This window comes from Diospyros lotus, chromosome 8 (genome assembly GCF_014633365.1).
Source record: "Diospyros lotus cultivar Yz01 chromosome 8, ASM1463336v1, whole genome shotgun sequence".
Classification (NCBI taxonomy): domain Eukaryota; kingdom Viridiplantae; phylum Streptophyta; class Magnoliopsida; order Ericales; family Ebenaceae; genus Diospyros; species Diospyros lotus.
In genome coordinates, this window is record NC_068345.1 from 32,135,449 (window position 1) to 32,155,114 (window position 19,666).

At 36.4% G+C, this 19,666-nt stretch overlaps 1 protein-coding gene across 7 annotated transcripts in view; it reads right to left on the reverse strand.

The window, feature by feature from the left end:
- LOC127808451 (uncharacterized) overlaps positions 1 to 19,666 on the reverse strand; it is a 64,968-nt gene that overhangs the window by 14,555 nt on the left and 30,747 nt on the right. For 4 of the 7 annotated variants that reach the window (XM_052346996.1, XM_052346993.1, XM_052346998.1 and 1 more), the window contains exons 7-11: positions 9,998 to 10,066; positions 9,817 to 9,897; positions 9,615 to 9,734; positions 9,451 to 9,525; positions 9,278 to 9,358 (exon numbers count right to left, since the gene is read on the reverse strand). In XM_052346996.1, coding sequence (XP_052202956.1) covers positions 9,278 to 9,358; positions 9,451 to 9,525; positions 9,615 to 9,734; positions 9,817 to 9,897; positions 9,998 to 10,066 — 426 coding nt within the window. The remainder of the gene's footprint in view (positions 1 to 9,277; positions 9,359 to 9,450; positions 9,526 to 9,614; positions 9,735 to 9,816; positions 9,898 to 9,997; positions 10,067 to 19,666) is intronic. The other 3 variants (XM_052346994.1, XM_052346999.1, XM_052346995.1) reach the window with 2 other exon arrangements.

Genomic DNA, 19,666 nt, shown 5'->3' on the forward strand with positions numbered 1-19,666 from the left:
TGAGTACAATTGGAAGTCCGACGCGAATTTTGAAGCAAAATTATGCTAAGGGCAAAATTATCTTTTTACAAGATAAGTGGCACTATTCAACTGAATTTAGTTCATGAAAATGGCTTATAAGTGGTTCCACAAAAAAAAAAAAAAAAAAACCTGATTTTATATAAATAATTTTATCATGTTGTCATGCCTTGATATAAGTATGTCATGTAGATTGCATTTACATGTATTGATTTATGAAATATGTATATAAGTATGATGAGATTCATGGTCATACGTTGCATGGGTTTGGGATTAGGTACTGGCTCCGTTACTTTGCCAAGGGTACATCCATACACCCCGGTCTGACAAGGAGACTGGAAAAATGGCGGGTAATCTTAAGGTGCAGTCGACCCAAACATGAGAGTTATGATGTTATGTGCATTACATGCATACATATACATTATGATGTACTCTTACTTAGATGATTCATCATCTAATGTGGGCGTTGCCCCTGGAACATTCAAACGTTCTAGATGAAGTTTGCAGCGAAGACATGGAAGTGGATGAACTGTAAAGACGCAAGACATTATGAAGTTAATTCCTGTATTTAATTCTTGTATAAGGACCTGATCATGTATCAGTCGTGCTATGTTATGCTTTAAGTTATGATATGTTATGTTTTCAAGTTATGTTGGAAAAAAAAAAATTAAAAAAAACTGATGTCATGTTTCATGTTATGATGAAGGACTTAAGTACTATTGTCGAGTAATCTTGTGTTACTAATTTCGTTGAGACAATGATGTAATATTATTAATGTTTGAAGTATGTTGAGGTTCGATTCTTGCTTCCGCCATTGATGATTACCTAGCCTAACATATACAGAGTAAGTAAGCTAATGATAGGCAGGTAGTAGGGAAATTTTGAAATTATATCATGATGAATTATTAAAAAAAAAAAATAGTCAAAATTTCCTAAGTTATAACATGCCCGTGGTAGTGGGGTGTTACACCTTATCTCTCTCACTGCCAATCTAAATTGGGATTTACACCAGATGGATGCAAAGAATGCATTTCTAAATAGAAATTTGGAAGAAGAGGTACATATGAGATTCCTTCTTGGGTTCGAAGAGGATAGAGCAGGCATGGTGTGTAAACTGAGAAAATTATTGTATGGACTGAAGCAATCTCCCATAGTGTGGTTTACTCGATTCAATACAGCTATGAAGCAATTTGGTTACATTCAAAGTTAGGTTGACCATACTCTCTTTGTAAAAAGCTCTAAAGATGAGTAAAAAGGACCATTCTTATTGTCTATGTAGATAATATGGTGATTACTAGGGATGATACACAATAAATTGTAGAAAGAAAAAGAGAAAGGGAAGTGGTATTCCCGTATGATTTTATTGATATGAGCAAAAATATTTATACAAGAGATACCCTAAGAATTCTCCTAGATTACATCCCTTATTATCTAGATTTCCTTATATCTAGGACTAGATTACAACACTATTTAAGCTTACAACAAAGAGATAAAACAAAAAGATAAAATAAAAGACAAAATAGATAAATAAAACACTAAACTCTAATTATCTCCAAGTCTTCTTGTCTTGAAAGACTTCTTTATTCTTTAACACTCTCCCTCAAACTGGTGAATAGATATCTACCATTCCTACCTTGTTTACTAGCTCCTCAAAGCACTTAATGGGCAATCCTTTAGTAAGGATGTCTGCCACTTGTTGATTAGATGAAACATAGGAGATGTGTAGCAATCCAGATTCCAATTTTTCTTTAATAAAATGCTTGTCAATCTCAATGTGTTTGGTTCGGTCATGGTGTACCGGGTTATGAGCAATATTTATTGTTGATTGATTATCACATAATAGCTCAATGGGGTGTTGTATTTGAATCTTCAAGTCTTCAAGAATTATCTTTAGCCATAAAAGTTCACACACACCAAGGGCCATAGCCATGAATTCAGCCTCAACACTTGATCAACCCCTTGTTTTTTACTCCTCCAAGACACCAAATTACCTCCTAAGAACACAAAATATCCAATTGTGGACCATCTATCCACTAGACAACCTCCATAATCTACATCTGTGCAACCTTGAACCTTTAGATTAGCTCCTGGTGCAAACAGTATACCTTTTCCTGGTGTAGCCTTTAGATAATGAAGAATTCTTTTTACTGCTTGCATGTGTTCCTCATTGGGGCTATGCATGAATTGACTTACTAGGCTGACTCCAAATGCTATATCTAGCCTAGTATGTGAGAGGTATATCAACTTACCCACCAATCTTTGGAACTGCCCTTTATCTATTGCTTCTCTACATTGATTTTCCAGCAACTTGGTGTTTGGATCTATTGGAATCTGTGCTCCTTTTCCTCCTAGCAGATCGGTCTCAGCCAATAAGTCAAGTGTATACTTATGCTGAGATAGGAATATCCCTGTTTTGGAGTAGGCTACCTCAATCCCTAAGAAGTATTTTAGTCTTCCAAGGTCCTTAATTTCGAATTCCTTAGCAAGCTTTTGTTTTAAGCCTTCTTGTTTAGCTTCATCATTACCTGTCACAACAATATCAACATAAACCAATAAAGCGATTATCGTATTTCCTGTATGTTTGATGAAGAGAGTGTGATCCACTCGGCTTTGATGGTACCCCATAGTATTCATTGCTATCGAAAATCGCCCAAACCAGGCTTGTGGAGATTGCTTGAGTCCATATAATACCTTCTTCAATCTGCACACCTACTCTGCTTTGTTCTGTGAAAAATCTGGAAGTAATTCCAGGAACACCTCTTCCTTTAAATCCCCATGTAAAAATGCATTTTTAACATCCAATTGTTGTAACTTCCACCCTAGATTAGCTGCTAATGATATGAGTACTCGAACAGTTGTCATCTTGGCTATTGGGCAAAGGTCTCAAGGTAATCAATCCCATAAGATTGAGTGTAGCTCTTGGCAACTAATCATGTCTTGTATCTTTCAAGGGTACCATCAGCTTTATACTTTAGATTGAAGATCCACCTGCAACCCACAGGTCTAACTTCCTTGAGTTGAGACACTAATTCCCATGTTTGGTTCTTGTGCAAAGCCCTCATCTCTTCTAATATGGCTTCCTTTCAATTTGGATCCTTTAGTGCCTCCTCCACTGATTTTGGAATAACAATAGAATCTAGAGATGTTAAGAAGCTTCTGTGAGTAGGAGAAAGATGATGATAGGATAGGAAATTGGCTAAGGGATGTTTAGTGCAATTTTTGACTCCTTTTCAGATTGTAATTGGAAGATCCAAATTAGTAAATTCTAGTTCTAGTTGGTTTGTATTTGTTTCTCCAAGTATGTGTTCTTCCATGCTTGAATTAGGGGCTGCAATTGGTGTGGGTTGTGGACCATCACTAGGTCGTCTTCTCTTGTACACAGGGGGATCCTTTGTACCTATCAGAAGAATACAGCTGCTGGTTTACTGGTTCAGGCTCCATTGGATGAAGTCAAGGGGTTGTTAATGGAGTGAATTGAGGAGGAGATGAAGGTTGGGATGGCTTCGAGAGTTGATGGACAGCATCGGTAGTTATTTCTGGAAGGGAGAACAGGCTGTCCAAATTGGTTTCAAATTGATTATCCTCCCCCTTAGGCTGAGAGTCAAGGAAGGGTTGAGACTCAACGAAGGTTACGTCTTTAGAAACATAGATTTTTCATGAAGCAGGGTTGTAACACTTATAACCCTTTTGGGTTGAAGAATATCCGATGAACACACACCTTTTTGCTCTAAGGTCTAGTTTGTCTTGATGAATCTTAGGTATGTGAACAAAGCATATACATCCAAAAACTTTGAAAGGCAAAGGAGAATGCAACTTTAGGTCTGGGTAAAAATCAGTTAGACATTGGAATGGATTTTGATTATTAAGAACCTTGGATGAGACCCTATTAATTACATAAGTGGCTATCAAAACAGCCTCCCCCCATAGATATTTAGGAACATTGTGATAATGAAGAAGGGCTCGAGTGACATTAAGGAGATGTCTCATCTTCTTTTCAGGCACTCCATTTTGTTGTGAAGTGTCTATGCATAAAGATTCATGGACTATCCGCATTTTGGAAAAAATGATGTAAGTGAGCATTGAAATAATCCTTTGCATTACTTGTTCTAAATTTTTTAATTAGAGTTCCAAATTGAGTGTGGATCATTTTGCAAAAATAGGGCAGAACAGTCCCAATGCTAGCCTTATCTTTTAAAAGAAAAATCCAACACATTCCGATGCAATCATCTATAAAAAAAACAAACCACTTTGCCCCTAAATAGTTTGGTATTTTTGAAGGACCCCAAACATCTAAATGAATTAAAGAAAATGGCTTTGATGAAAGTTTATTGCTAATGGGATAAGAAGATCTATGATGTTTTGCCATAACACACACATCGCATTGAAAGTTGCTAGAATCAAGAGTTTTAAATAAAGTAGGGAACATTCCGTTCAATAGACTAAAAGGAGGATGACCTAGACAGAGATGGTGAAACCAAATTGTAGCTCGATCAGATGCTGAATTTTGGGTTGAGTAGGCTGCCTGCAGGTTGTCTTTTTGGGCAAAAAAACTCCTCCCTTGTAGGATGTACAGCTCATGTTGCTCTTTAGCCACACCAATCATACTCCCCGTGTTCATGGCCTGAAATTTACACCCATATGGAGAGAAAACAACATTGCAATTCAGATCTTTTGTGAGTTGTTTTATGGAGATAAGGCTTAGGGTTAAATCTGGTACATAGAGTACTTGATTTATTGATAAATATGGGCCAAAACTCACTTTGCCTTTTCCTTTAATGGGAATGGAGGTCCCATTGGCAATAGTGATTCGTTTGGTTGTTTCAAAAGGCTCATGGGTCTCAAAAATATGAAAATTGGGTGTCATATGGTTAGTAGCTCCTGAATCCAAGATCCATGTGTTATTCCTATCAGTATTGGAGACTAAAAAAGGAGTAAAATACACTTGTTTACCTTCTTGTGCAATAGAGCAGGATGCACCTCCATCTTGGATGGTCTTTAGGAATTCTTTCAACCTGTTTATCTCCTCTTTATTGAGCTGGTTGAGATCTGCTTCAAAATTGGTTATTTCTTCCTTTTTTTATTCTTTCTCTTGCTCCTTGTTTGAAAGATAGCTTAGTAGATAGTTTTGTGGATTACCTTAGAGTCCTCATATTCCAAAACCCACCAATTCAGCTGAGAACCGCTTCCTTCCCATGTAAATTGAAGCACGTCTCTCTGGTGTGCCGGGACTTATTGCAGTAAGTGCACCACTGTCCTTCACGTCCAGAAGCCTTGGTTCGGGCTGCCGGTGGTTTCCATGTTTTTCCTCCTACTCCTTCCTTAGTATTGGATAGGAGTGTTGACCCTACCATGATAGATCCACTAAGCATAGCACCTCTCCTATTTTCTTCACTCCTCACAATAGCAAACACCTCATTTAAATTAGGCAGATTATCTTTACCAAGAACTTGTATACGAACTTGATCAAACTCGGGATTTAGGCCTACTAGAAACTCCACTATTTGGTCTCTTTCAAGGATTCGGTTGAGAGTGGCATTGTCTTCTTTGCATACCATCTTAATAGCTTGATATTGGTCAAGCTCTAACCATAGGCCTCTCATCATATTGTAATACTCGGTGACAGACAATTAACCTTGTTTTGCAGCATTAATCTTTGTTTTAACATCAAAGATCACTAAGGCATCTTTGACCTTTGAGTAAGTCTGCTGAATAGTCTCCCAAATCTCTCAGGCATTGTTGAGGACCATAAAGTTCTGGCTGATTTCAGGCTGCATTGCACTCCACAGCCATGACATGATGTGTGAATCTTCAACATCCCAAGCGTTAAAAGATGGGATCTTCTTCTGCTAGGGAATTGTCGGTGAGATGACTGCCTTTCCCTCGTCCTTTGAGTAGAGTCTTGATCAACTGAGACCATTGAAGGAAATTCCGACCATCCAATCGATAGGACTGATGAACTATTGGTAAGTCACCAGGAAAGGAGGATTGATCCGCTGAAATTCCTTCCCCAGTGGTGATGATTGGAGTGGAGGAGCGTCTGTCCAAGGTTTCTGACATGGCTGCCAAGGAGAAATGACACAAAGCAGGCTGTAGGAGTTTCTGATCCAATTGATATAATGGTTTGGCAGTAATAGGAACAGGGAAGAATAGTTGTGGTGGAAGAGCAAGGAAAATTGGCAGTGTGGCAGGAACCTTGTGCAATGAAGGCATGTTGAACACAAGAATTTAGACACCAGGGATGGGCTAAACAGATGTCAAAGGTCCAATCTCGGGCAGCCGGAAGCAAAAGGGTGGTGGGTGATACGTCACACGCTAGCCCGATATTACTTATAACGTCAATGTGGTGAGTCAATTCATGCATGCTCCTACAAAGAGACATTTAGGAGTAGTGAGTCAGATTCTTCACTACCTAAAGAGTACTCCCGGAAAGGGTTTACCATTTAGGAAGAATGACTAATGAGGTGTTGAGTGCTATATAGATGCAGATTAGGCTGGTTCAGTTGAAAACACGAAATCCACTATTGGGTATTGCACAAAGAGTATGGGGAAATGTGGTGACCTAAAGAAGCAAGAAACAAACAATAGTTGCAAGAAGTAGCGTTAAGACTGAATACAGGGCAATTGCTTAAGGGGTGTGAATTAATCTGGATTAGTAGGTTGCTGCAAAAAAAGTTGTTAGTGAAGCAAGGTTAAAAGCATAAGAGAATCTATATAAACGACTTGATACAAAAGATGGAGAAAGGGATATATATAAATTAGCTAAAGCAAGAGAGAGAAAAACAAGGGATTTAAATCAAGTGAAATGCATAAAAGATGAAAATCAAAATGTATTAGTGAATGAGGGAGCGATTAAGGAGAGATGGAAGGAGTATTTCACAAAATTATTCAATGATGATGGCAACACAAGAGTTAGGTTGAGACATCTTAGTAACTCCGAAGGGAACGTGAGCTATATATTTTATCGACGCATAAGTCCAAATGAAATAAGGCAAGCATTAAAAAAGATGAAAAATCATAAGGCGGTGGGATCGGATAATATACCAATAGAAGCATGAAAATGTATGGGAGAAGAGGGTATCTCCTGGCTAACGAAATTACTTAACGCGATTCTTAAATCAAAAAAGATGCTAGATGAGTGGAAGAAGAGTACTTTGGTCCCTATATATAAGAACAAGGGAGATGTTCAAAACTGTGAAAATTACAGAGGAATTAAGTTAATGAGTCATACCATGAAACTCTGGGCGAGAGTAATAGAGCAGAGGCTCAGAAAAGAAATAGAGGTCTCAGAAAATCAGTTTGGTTTCATGCTCGGTAGGTCAACAATGGAAACTATATACCTACTGAGGCGCCTAATGGAAAGATATCGGGATCATCAGAAGGACCTACATATGGTGTTTATAGATCTAGAAAAGGCCTATGATAGAGTCCCTAGAGAAGTATTATGGAGGGTTTTAGAGAAGAAAGGAGTCCGAATAGCCTATATACAAGCCCTTAAGGACATGTATCATGGTGCAGAGACAAGGGTCAGAACATGCGGAGGGGATACTGAACCATTTAAAATTACAATAGGATTGCATCAAGGTTCTGCACTAAGTCCATACTTATTTGCTTTAGTAATGGATGAACTCACTAAAGATATTCAGACAGAGGTGCCATGGTGTATGTTATTTGCAGACGACATAGTGTTGGTGGATGAAACAAAAGAAGGAGTGAACACTAAGCTTGAGTTATGGAGAAACAATTTAGAATCTAAGGGATTTAAATTAAGCAGAAAGAAAACATAATATATGGAATGTAAACTTAGTAAGAATGCAAGAGTGGAGGATGTTATAATAAAATTGGAAGACCAAATCTTACAAAGAAAAGACCATTTTCGATATTTGGGATTAGTGATTCAAAAAGATGGAGAAATTCACGAGGATGTCACACAGAGAATTAAGGCAGGTTGGTTAAAATGGAGAAATGCATCGGGGGTGTTATGTGATGGTAAAATCCCATTAAAATTGAAAGGAAAATTATATAGGACAGCTATAAGACCAGTTTTGTTGTACGGCTCAGAATGTTGGGTAGTTAAATACCAACATGAGCAAAAGACGAGTGTAGCGGAGATGAGGATGTTAAAATGGATGTGCGGCCATACAAGAAAAGATAAAATTAGAAATGAAGTTATTCATAATAAGATAGGAGTAGTGCTAATAGAGGAGAAGATGAGAGAGACTAGACTAAGATGGTTTGGTCATGTGAGAAGGAGACCAAGAGACGCTCCTGTGAGGAGAGTTGATGAAATGGAACAATTAATCAAAAAAAGAGGTAGAGGCAAACCTAAGAAGACTTTGAGGGAGACATTAAAGTTTGATATGAAGTGTATGGATCTCAATGAAGATATGACAAAAGATAGAAATACATGGAAGTCTAGAATTCATGTAGCCGACCCCACATAGTGGGATAAAGGCTGGATATGTTGTTGTAGTAGGTTGCTGCAAGACCTATTTATTTCAATGGAAGAGCCTATGAAACTATACAGTGATAGTAAATTTGCTATCAGCATAGTTCATAATCCTATTCAACATAACAGGATAAAACACGTGAGGATTGACAAAAACTTTATCAAGTCAGAGATCGACAGTGGGATATTCACCTTGCACTATGTTCCAACAAAGCAACAGGAAGTTGACCTCTTTACAAAAGCCCAGCCAAAGCCAGACTTTAAAGCAAATGTTAGCAAGCTAGGAATGATAGACTTCTATTCACTAGTTTGAGGGAGAGTGTTGGAAGATTAGCAACATCAAAATCAAATCGGAAAGGATTTTCGATATTTCCTTTGGCATTGTTTCTTTTCATAGTTGATTCCTCTTTCAAATTATTTCCCAAATTAGAGATTTAGTAGCTTTCTTAATTTGTTCTTTCCTTGGCCTATATATTGTTTTCTTTGCTATGGGTTGTATCATCGAAGAAGAGATTTAGTAACTTTCTTATTTTGTTCTTTCCTTGGCCTATATATTGTTCTCTTTGCTATGGGTTGTATCATCGGAAAATACATTTTGCAATAAATATAGAAATTTCAATACTAATAAGAATACATGATCTTCTAGGAATAAAACCTAAAAACCCAAAGCTGGCCCTAGATCAAGAAAGGGTTTTGTGTTCCAACAAGTAATATGTAGACTATCAAATAGGTATCAGGAACTAAAAGCAATGTTATTTTTTGGTTGCGTGAGAGAGAGAGAGAGAGAGAGAGAGAGATTGCATAACAGCTCACCATGTCCTTTAGTGAAGATAGGGTCTTCAAGTCATCATTCTCAAGTGACTGTGAAATCCAAACAAGTGCAACATATTGCTTCTGGATGACGAACGGGACAAAAAAATAATGACATTGCATGTTATGTTTGACAATCAATCTTTATAAGACATGAAGAGAATCTGAAATTGAACCTGTTTCTCTGCTTCTCCTTCACGCATCAGGCTCCATCCCTGGCTACCCAAGACCTTGATATTTTTTACTCTAACCTGGTAGCAAAATGTTTTGGTGCTGCTGAAATATAGATGTTACAAGATTAAAGAAAGCAACACATATATGCATTTGTAATTAAGTTTACCAGCTTCTTTTCCAGGCTATTTATTTTCCCTTCTATTTCTTTTATGGACATCTCGGAAGGAACATGGCGTGCATTTTGAATCTCAACTAAGAAAGGGCGACCTGAGCCTAACATGCGGACCTGGAAAAAGCAGTTTCAACATTCAGAAAGTAACATTCATTCAATAATACAACTAACTTTTAGGAAATCAGATTCTTATTACATCAATGTCTTCTCTACCAGCAGCATGGAACTTGTAACTATCGCCCCGACATATAGGAAGGATGTTGCAGGCAATTATCTCCTATACAGTAAGCACTTTAGACTGTTAGTTTATTCCAGTAGTTATGCCAACATTATATCAAAAAGAACAACAATACAAAAGCTGGATCATTAGGTAGCACCTCAACAGATGCTTCTCCCATTCTCTCATCATCAATTATCCAACGAGTCTGACTCACATTGCGTGAATACTACAATAACATAGAACAATGCATGAGATGCAACTTCTATGAAGATATAAACATACACTCATGATAAATTCAAACATTAATCATCACATTATTGCCAACACTATATCTGTAGTCCCACAACACCACATGAGAGATTGGTCCACAATAATGTCACAATGTTTTTGATACGTTATAATGAAGGAAAAACTTTCTATCACAAGTAACAAGGGGAACTTAACAATTAGCAGAAATGTGTACCGTGCATACAGCTTGAAATATTGAGACAGATTCATCACTAGAATGGGATGTCAGTGATTTTAGTTATGTACTTCACCAGGCAGAGTATATGACCAAGATAAGAAACATGAAGCTAATATTCAGTAAACCTCCTCATTACATGAGTCGAGATCTGCTTTTCTGATGCTGTTTTAGGCTTTTGCAGCAGCCTAGATCAGCTAGTCTTGTTTTAGGATGTAAAATTATTTACCTCCCATTAGTAAAAGTATGATAAGAACAATATACTGATAACCATTATGCTATTATTGCATAACATATGAACTCAACAAAAAGATGAAAAATAAAAAAGCCATTAACTTTTTATCTTCTTCTGGTCTGCAACTCATTATAATTTAATAAGGCATAATGGCATGTGGAACAGGAAACATAATGGCATGGGGCACTTTGAAATATTATTAAACTACCCTCCCTCTCCCTCCACACATACACCTCTTTGATAGTCAGACCTGTACCTCTTTTTTTCCTCACTCAACTTCCGATGCATTTTTATTCAGGGTACAACAACAACAACAATATATCCAACTTTTATCCCACTATGTGGGGTCGGCTACATGAATTCTAGACTTCCATGTATTTTTGTCTTTTGTCATATCTTCATTTAGGTTCATACACTTCATATCAAACTTTAATGTCTCTCCCAAAGTCTTCTTGGGTCTACCTCTACCTCTTTTTTTGACTAATTGTTCTATTTCATCAACTCTCCTCACATGAGCGTCTCTTGGTCTCCTTCTCACATGACCAAACAATCTTAGTCTAGTCTCTCTCATCTTCTCTTCGATTGGCACTACTCCTACCTTATTACGAATAACCTCATTTCTAATTTTATCTTTTCTTGTATGACCACACATCCATCTTAACATCCTCATATCCGCTACGCTCATCTTTTGCTTATGCTAGTATTTGACGCATTTTTATTCAGGTTTAAAAAAAAAAAGAAAAGAACAAGGCTAAATTCTTGTAGCTCCTAATAGCATTAAAAGAGATGAATGTAAAATAAAGCTTCCAGATGATAATTAAAAGTCACAAGACAAGGTTCATCAGAATTGAAATTTTCCATTTGGAATAAAAGATTAATAGTGTTTTAAGTACCTGTTTTTCAGTTGCTGTTTATAGTGTTTTCACTACCTGTTTTCCAGTTGCTAAAGGAACAACATAATAACGTTCAAGTTTTGAAGAAATCCACCCTTTAATGCCATATTCAGTGTCTAACCTGGAAAGAAAATGCAGCAATTTAGTTGCTAGCCAGAGAATTTTGGTGCAGGATTAAGACTACATGATTTTGTCATCTCCAAGGAGAGTAGGCATGTGAGATGCTTGTAGTAAGGGCTAGCCATCACTGGAGATTTGGAACCTGACTAACAAGAGGGAAGCCAGTCCAAACCTGTGATGCGCTCTTTTGAAAGTATGTGTATTCCAGTGGAGGGTTTTAGGGGATGATGATGGTGTGGGTATATAGTTGATGGGAGTCCTGCAACTGTCGTTCCTTCATTAGGCACATCTTGATGTATTAGCTCTTCTGGTTGCGTAACAACTATAACTGAATTCATGTCAACAGAATTCTCCTTCAGTGGAGTTCCAATAATATTTGCAATAGGCAAACTGCCTTCATCTGCAGTGTCAGCTGTCAATATATCTCCATCCACATCAACTCCAGCATCTGAATCAACCTTCTCATGATAAAGACAACCGAGATAGTCATCTCGAATTTCCAGATCCAATTCTGTAGTGGACCTTGTATAAAGATCCACTGGTCTGACCTTCAAATTCTTGCAAACTGAATCAGCCTTTCGTCCATTCAGTAGAACATTTGGTTGATGTTAATCAACAACTTCTCTAACAAGTCCTCGAATGTCTCCTCCAATGACTGTACACCCTTCTCCAATGGTGTTGCAGTGACTCTTCCTGCAACTGCCATTCCTGGCCGAACATCCTAATTGCATAGGAAGAGATGAGAAAGTCCTACAGGTTCCTCAATGGCTGAAACATGGCCTCCATCACGACTTTCATCCCTGATGTGATTTATAGCCGGAATTATTTGATGAATCAATATTCCTGTCCAGAATGTCAGATGCATGAAAGCTATCTTCATCGCAGTTCTCATCCCCAATCTGATTTATAGCCTGCATATCAACTAAATCATCAGCTTCTTGCAATTGTAAAATGTGGTACACGGATCGCCTTGTCCAATCTCTCTTTATCTCTGAAATCTTGAGTTACCATTAACTGGTTCACTTTAGTTTGTTCCTTAGATTCCTGTAAATCAGAATCCTGCGAGAGGGCTCCAGCACCAACTTCCTACACCATTGACTGATTTTTCAATCGGAACTTCCTGATCCAATGTAGGTAATTCAGCAACATTTTTTTCTTTCTGTTCACCAGAATATTCTAGAGGCTCACTTTCAACAATTTTCTCCTCTAAGAGTTCTATGTTACGGTCGTTCAATCCTAATGATTGATTGTTTGAACCAATCATATCTTGATTAGAACTTCTGAGATAGTCATATGAAACATCTCCTCCTGACTTATAGAAGAATTTACCTAGAATACTAAATTGATACATCTTAGACAACATTATGAAAAACTCCTGCACCTCTTCGCGTATCACACTGCCTACTTCCTCGCGCATTCAACCATTCACATTATCAAACTTATTTTCCATCGTCTCTTATAGTCACAAATCACTGGCTTTGTCTCACCTTCAAGACCTAACTAACGTCAACGGCTAAGAATTATTGGAATTCACAACTAAGAATAGATCGACTCTACTGAATTAGCTTCGTTGGATCTACTTTGATCGTCTGTCTCCACAACTGAGGTCGCCTTCCTGAATGCACTTGCAACAATCTCGAAAAACAACCACAAATCAATTTGTTGTTCCGCCTTCAATCAGTCGAACCTAAATCAAGAGTACGCAAAGTCGAGGGTCATAGAACAAACTGAATCTGCTTCAGAACTTGCTTCTATGAGTCGTTAGACTTCTAGTCGGAATTGCTTAGCCTACTCGTCTGCAAATTTTGATCAACTGGAACTGCTCTAGGAGTTGTTGGAGTCACCGTCAAAATCGCCTAACCTGCTTGCCTTCAAAAGTCGAACAAGAATTTCTGATCAACTGCTCCGCTTCACTTCAATTCTGAGTCGACTATTGTTGCACTCTGTTGCATGTAACCTAATCTATCTTAAACACCTGGTTCGCCAGAATAAGCTGACCTTGCTTTGCTGTCTCGATCGCGAGAACTCATCAAAGCCCACTATAGTAGCCAAGTATTGGCTACTGTGAATCCACCTCTTAGAATCGATCACCTTACCAATTAACGACCTTTAATTCTCGATCGAAATTAGCTACTAGGCAATAGATCTGATTCCACCTCCCAACTCACCTACTATAATAGTCACTGAATGATCAAAATACCTAGGCAACTATCAGAATCACAACAGTTGAGAATCGTCGATTGTCAGAATCACTTTCTTTGCTTCGCCTACAATTCTGAGCTGAGAATTATCAAAATTCATAGCTGAGAGACCACCTCCTACTTCACCTTCCAAGTTTGCGATCGACTGCTTGAATTCGCCTGTTATGTTGATTGACTTTGATGCAACCAACAAAAGTCGTCGAAATTGAGAATCGATCACTGCAGTCATTTATGAAACCGCTTCCAACTTCGCAATCGACTCTGTTGCAGCTTCTCAAGAATTTACTTGAGAAATTCGCCTGGCTCGTCGGACTTAGTTGCACTGACTTGCAACTCAAATGCACCTGAGTATTAACAACGCGTATCGTCGAGCTTATAGCAAATATGTTTGAAACATTTTTAAAAATTGCCTTGGTCAATTGTTAAAACTTCCCGAATCAGAGCCAAGAATTGACTACTCTGATATCAACTTGTTAGGATCCTAGGGTTCGCCTAGGGTTTCAGCAGAGAATTAAGACAAATTTTAGAAAGAATTAGGGCAGAATTAGAGAAAGAGAGGGAAAAATAGAAGGAGGCAGAAGAAACAGAGAGATTGAGAGGGAGAATGGAGAAAGAATCAGAGAGACTTGGGACTAAGAAAGAGAGGAAGAGAAGTTGAGGGAGAGAAAGAGACAGATCCGAGAGGGAAAGAGAGTTTGGAGAGATAAAATCAGAAGACTCAATTAATATATTTCTAAATAATCCATCTTCAATAGCCCTAGTAGCTTTATATAGCTACTTCAACAGCTTAACAAAAAATACAAGAAGCAAAATAACTATTGCTAACAACTTAACATAATTAACTACTCCTCCTAAGGGATAATCTGCTACGCTCAACCCTACTGTAAGTTATTATACATCCTAGGGTCTTAACAGGCCACAAATCATATCATCATTTTTTTTTTTTTTTGCATTTAGTCTTGCAAGAAATTCATCTTTTACCTTTATTTTTTCCCATATAGATGTTGTTTGATGCGTCCTAACTTTTATTTTCTCCAAGATGACATCCATGGGAAAGTAAGGCTGCGTTCTCTTTGTTTTTCAATTTTCAGTTTTGAGTTTTAAATTCATTTTCAATTTTCTATTTTAGTAATCTGTTTTTAGAAAATTAAAGACGTGTTTTTTTTGGCATTTTGAAAAACTATTTTTCAAAACAGAAAATTAGAAAATGCATTCTCTTTGAAATTTTAAAAATAATTTTTTAATAATATTTTATTCAATAAATTTGATTATTCAGTAAATCAGAAATATTTAATGTTAATATATTATTAAAAAAATATATACATTTTAAAGTTAATGAATTTTGTAATATTTTTTTTCCATTATAATAATAAATTATGAATAAATAAATAAATAAATGTGTTTTGAGTTTAGAGTTTGTTTTGGATGAAAATACTTAAAATAACAAAAAGTTATTTTCAGTTTTCTTTACAATTTTTTTTTTTGTTTTCAAAAATATATTTTTAAAAACAATAAAGAGAACGCGTTTTTATTATTTTAGAAAATCGAAAACTAAAAATGACTTGAAAACAACAAAGAGAACTCAACCTAAGACTCTTGTGATTGGTAATCATGGGAAAGTATGAATTAAAATCCTAAAAAAGTAACATTATTGTGTTTGGTGTTTTCAACACTTTGCATGGAAAATACTTAAAAATTCAAAAATACCCCTATGACGTAAAATGAAATATTATGTTCTTAAGAGATATTTATTAAGTATTGATAATCCAAAATAAGGTCAAAAATAATATATATTATATATTTTATTTTTGTAATATATAATAAAAAATATATTAAATATATTATGATATAATATATCATTTGTATGTGATTTAATTCTTATATTATAAACTTCTACATATAATATATGTTATAATATAATAACATTATATGTTATGTATAAATAACTTAGAAATTAGACCCAAAAATGTCTTCATTTCATACTAATGAATGTGTACAACATTCCCTGTTCTTCACTTCTTCAGCTTTGGCAGCCTGTAATTTCACATTAGGCTCAATGGGAGTCTCCGACACTCTGCAACCGAGTAAACCTGTTTCTCCAAGAAGATCAAGTACATATTTTATCTGATTGATGAAAATATCTTTTTTGGATGTTGTAAACTCCATTCCAATAAAATATTTTAGAATTCGCAAGTCCTTAATTTGGAACTCCTTTGAAAATTTCTTTTTGAGGGTTGCTAACTCTGTCTTATCATCACCAGTTAAAATAATGTCGTCAACATAAACAATGAAAATTGTAACTTTACCATCTTTTGAGTGTTTATAAAATATAGTGTGATCTACCTAACTTTAAAGGAAGCCATAATTTGCAGTTGCCTTTCCAAAGCGTTCAAACCATGCTCTCGGTGACTGTATAAGACCGTATAGGGATTTCTTCAGTCTACATACTTTGCCGCTCCCAAGTTTCTTTTCGAATCCCGGAGGCAAACTCATGAAAACCTCATCTTCAAGATCACCATTAAGAAACGCATTTTTTACATCAAGCTGGTGTAGAGGCCAATCTGAATTTACGGCAAGAGATAATAGAACTCTGATAGAGTTTATTTTAGCAACAGGAGCAAAGGTCTCCTAATAATCAATCCCATAAGTCTGGGTGAAACCTTTAGCCACCAATTTGGCTTCGTACCTATCAACATTCCTATCAGCCTTACACTTTATTGTAAACACCCATTTACACCCTACTATTTTCTTGCCTTTGGGCAGGCAAACTATCTCCCAAGTGCCACTTTGCCTTAGAGCATTCATCTCCTCTATGACTACTAATTTGCAATTCAGATCATTCAAAGCTTCTTATATATTCCTTGGAACAAACAAATGTGAAATCCTAGATGTGAAAGCTTTATGAGTTTTTGATAGTCTGTGGTAAGAGATATATTTAGCAATAGGATGTTTAGTGCAACTTCTGACACCTTTCCTAATTGCTATAGAAACATCAAGATCAATAATAGTAGGAGACTAATCGATAATAGTTGAAGAATCAACTGGGGAACTATAGGGTACAATTGAAGGAAGTAAATTAGACGTTGAGATGAGATTTCTTGAACTTACAGTGCCATTGCTCGAGTTTTCATATTGGTTTTGGGCAAAGTTGACATTTAAGTTTTTGTTTCTTTGATGAGATCTCTACCTAATATAAACCTGAAGCTCAGAATTTAGATCGTGATAATCGATTTGTAATACTTCTCCCCCTACACGAGAAACTCCTTTACTTGGCACCAAAGAACCAAAATCTCCTAAGTGACCATTATCAGAAATATGTGGTTCTTGAGTAGGACATATTGCATTTGGAAGTGGGACAGAAACATCCCAAAAATTTTCTTCAACTTCATGTGTCTCCCCCTAAAGAGAATTTTGGGTAAAATATGGTGGTTTTTCAAAAAACAAAACATCCATACTGATATGGATTTTGTTTGTGAGAGGATCATAACACTTATAGCCTTTTTTATGTGAGGCATAACCCAAAAAAAACACATTTGACAGCCCTGGGATCAAGTTTGGAACGAAATTGATTAGGGATATGAACATATACAGTACACTCAAAAACTTTGATAGGAAGATCCGAATGTAACCGTGTTGGGAAAAACTTCTTTTAGGCACTCAAGAGGTGTTTTGTACTTTAACACTTTAGTGGACATCCTGTTTATCAAATAGGATGCCGTCAAAACAACTTCACCCCATAAATATTTTGGAATATGCATAGAAAACATTATGGCACGTGCGACTTCGAGTAAATGCCTGTTTTTACGTTCAACAATACCATTCTGTTGAGGAGTATTCTGACAAGTAGATGTATGGTGAATACCTTTTTCTTTCAAAAAAAAAAAAACCCCAAGTGCTCATTAAAATACTCGATGCCATTATGAAAGTGTAAAATACCAATTTTGGTTTGAAATTGATTTTCAACCATAGTGTAAAAAATTATGAATAAGTATTCTACTTTAGATTTTTTGTGCATCAAATAAATCTAACACAGACGTGTATGATCGTCAATAAAGGTAACATACCACCATTTGCCAGAGAAAGTAGAAATTTTAGATGGTCCCGAAACATCACTATGAATTATATAAAAAGGTTTGGATGTTTGGTAGGATTTTGGTACATATATAGAACAATGATTTTTTGTCAAGATGCAACCGTCACATTGAAAAAGTGAATAATCAATTCCTTTAAACAATTCAGGAAATAAACGTTTCAAATAGGCAAAACTATGATGGCCTAGTCTAAGATGCTATAGCATAATTGTGTCTAGAACAAGAATTGAACTAGTACTACTAAAGCTCTGAGCTTTTTTATTACTGACAAAGATATCAATAAAATAGTAAAGACCTTCAATCATCCTAACACGCCCAATCAAAGAAAGTAGCACGACAGTTAGAATCTTTGCACAGTTTACTAACTGAAAAAAGATTGCATGCTAAGTTAGGAACATGAAGGATAGAAGTGAGATTAATATTCTCAGTCAGTTTAATAAGTCATTTGCCTGCAATAGGTGAAAGACTACCATCGACGATTCTGATTTTTTCATTTCCGGAGCAAGGAGTATAGGTATTAAAGAAATGAGAAGAACTAGTCATATGATCGGAGGCTCCGAAATCTATAACCCATGGAGAGAAATGAAGACAAGAAAGGGCATTAGGTTTTCTACCTGTGTGCGCCAAGGAAACACTAGGAATACCAGATGAGGAATTGGATTTTAACAGCTGCAAAAGTTGATCAATTTTCTCTTTGTTGAAGGGACCAGTATCAACCCCATTGGCAATAGGGATCCCACGGTTGCTCTTTTCTCCTTGCTTACTGCTTTTCCAATTGGCAGATTTTCCATGAATTTTCCAACAAGTCTCGCGAGTATGGCGTGGCTTGTTGCAATGGTCACACCAGATCCGAGGCCGCTCATCGCTTTTACATTGGTAATTTGCAGCCTTGTAGGAAGCAGCATTAGCAATTAAAGCAGAATTTTCAAGTGACTCGCCAGTGGTCTTTTCCTAGCACGACACTCCTTCTGCTTTCTTCTCTTCTAACTTCGGCAAATACATCACTAATAGGAGGAAGGGGAGACCGGCCAATGATTCGTCCTCGCACTTCATCGAACTCGATATTAAGACTAGCAAGGAACTTGTAAATACGGCTATCTTCAATGAGTTTTTTGTGGTGGTTGCAATCATCTGTAGATTTCCACTCATCTACAGTGTTATTAAAGGCCCAAGGCACACTAAGGCGCACAAGGGTCTTGGAGCCTGAGGCATAAGGCGAGGCGCGAGCCTGGTGGAACTAGGCGTAAATTAATAAAGAAAAATAAAATAAAAATATGTCCTAATTGAAGAAAAATGTATAAAATAGGTCATAACTTCTAATAATATTTTAACAAGCATGTTATAAAAAAAATATAAAATTCAACATATGCTAACTATGATATTTCCATGCTAAATCTTTTCTTCTACCAACAGAGCTTCTATCAAGATTAGGATCAATAGTGTTGGATGACATTTTAAATTTTTTATTCCTCCAAGATTCACAACATGTCAACAACAATACCACTCTAAAGACCATCTTAAGAAAAACAAAGAGATAATACTCAAACTCAAACAAGTACCAATCATCATGCAAAGTTCTAAAAAAACACATAAACACTACAAGTCTACAATTAATAAACACTACAAGTCCACAATCAAGAAAATGTTTTCATTTTGAAAAATGCTATTTTTCTAAATCTGGAAGATTAGCGCATTATAAGGAGACATATAAAAAAATGTTTTTATTTTGAAAAACTATATCCCAGGTATTTTGATAGCTAATATTCATTGTTGTTAAAATGATTTTTAATGAAATTTTCAAGAAATAGTAGGTATGTATTTTG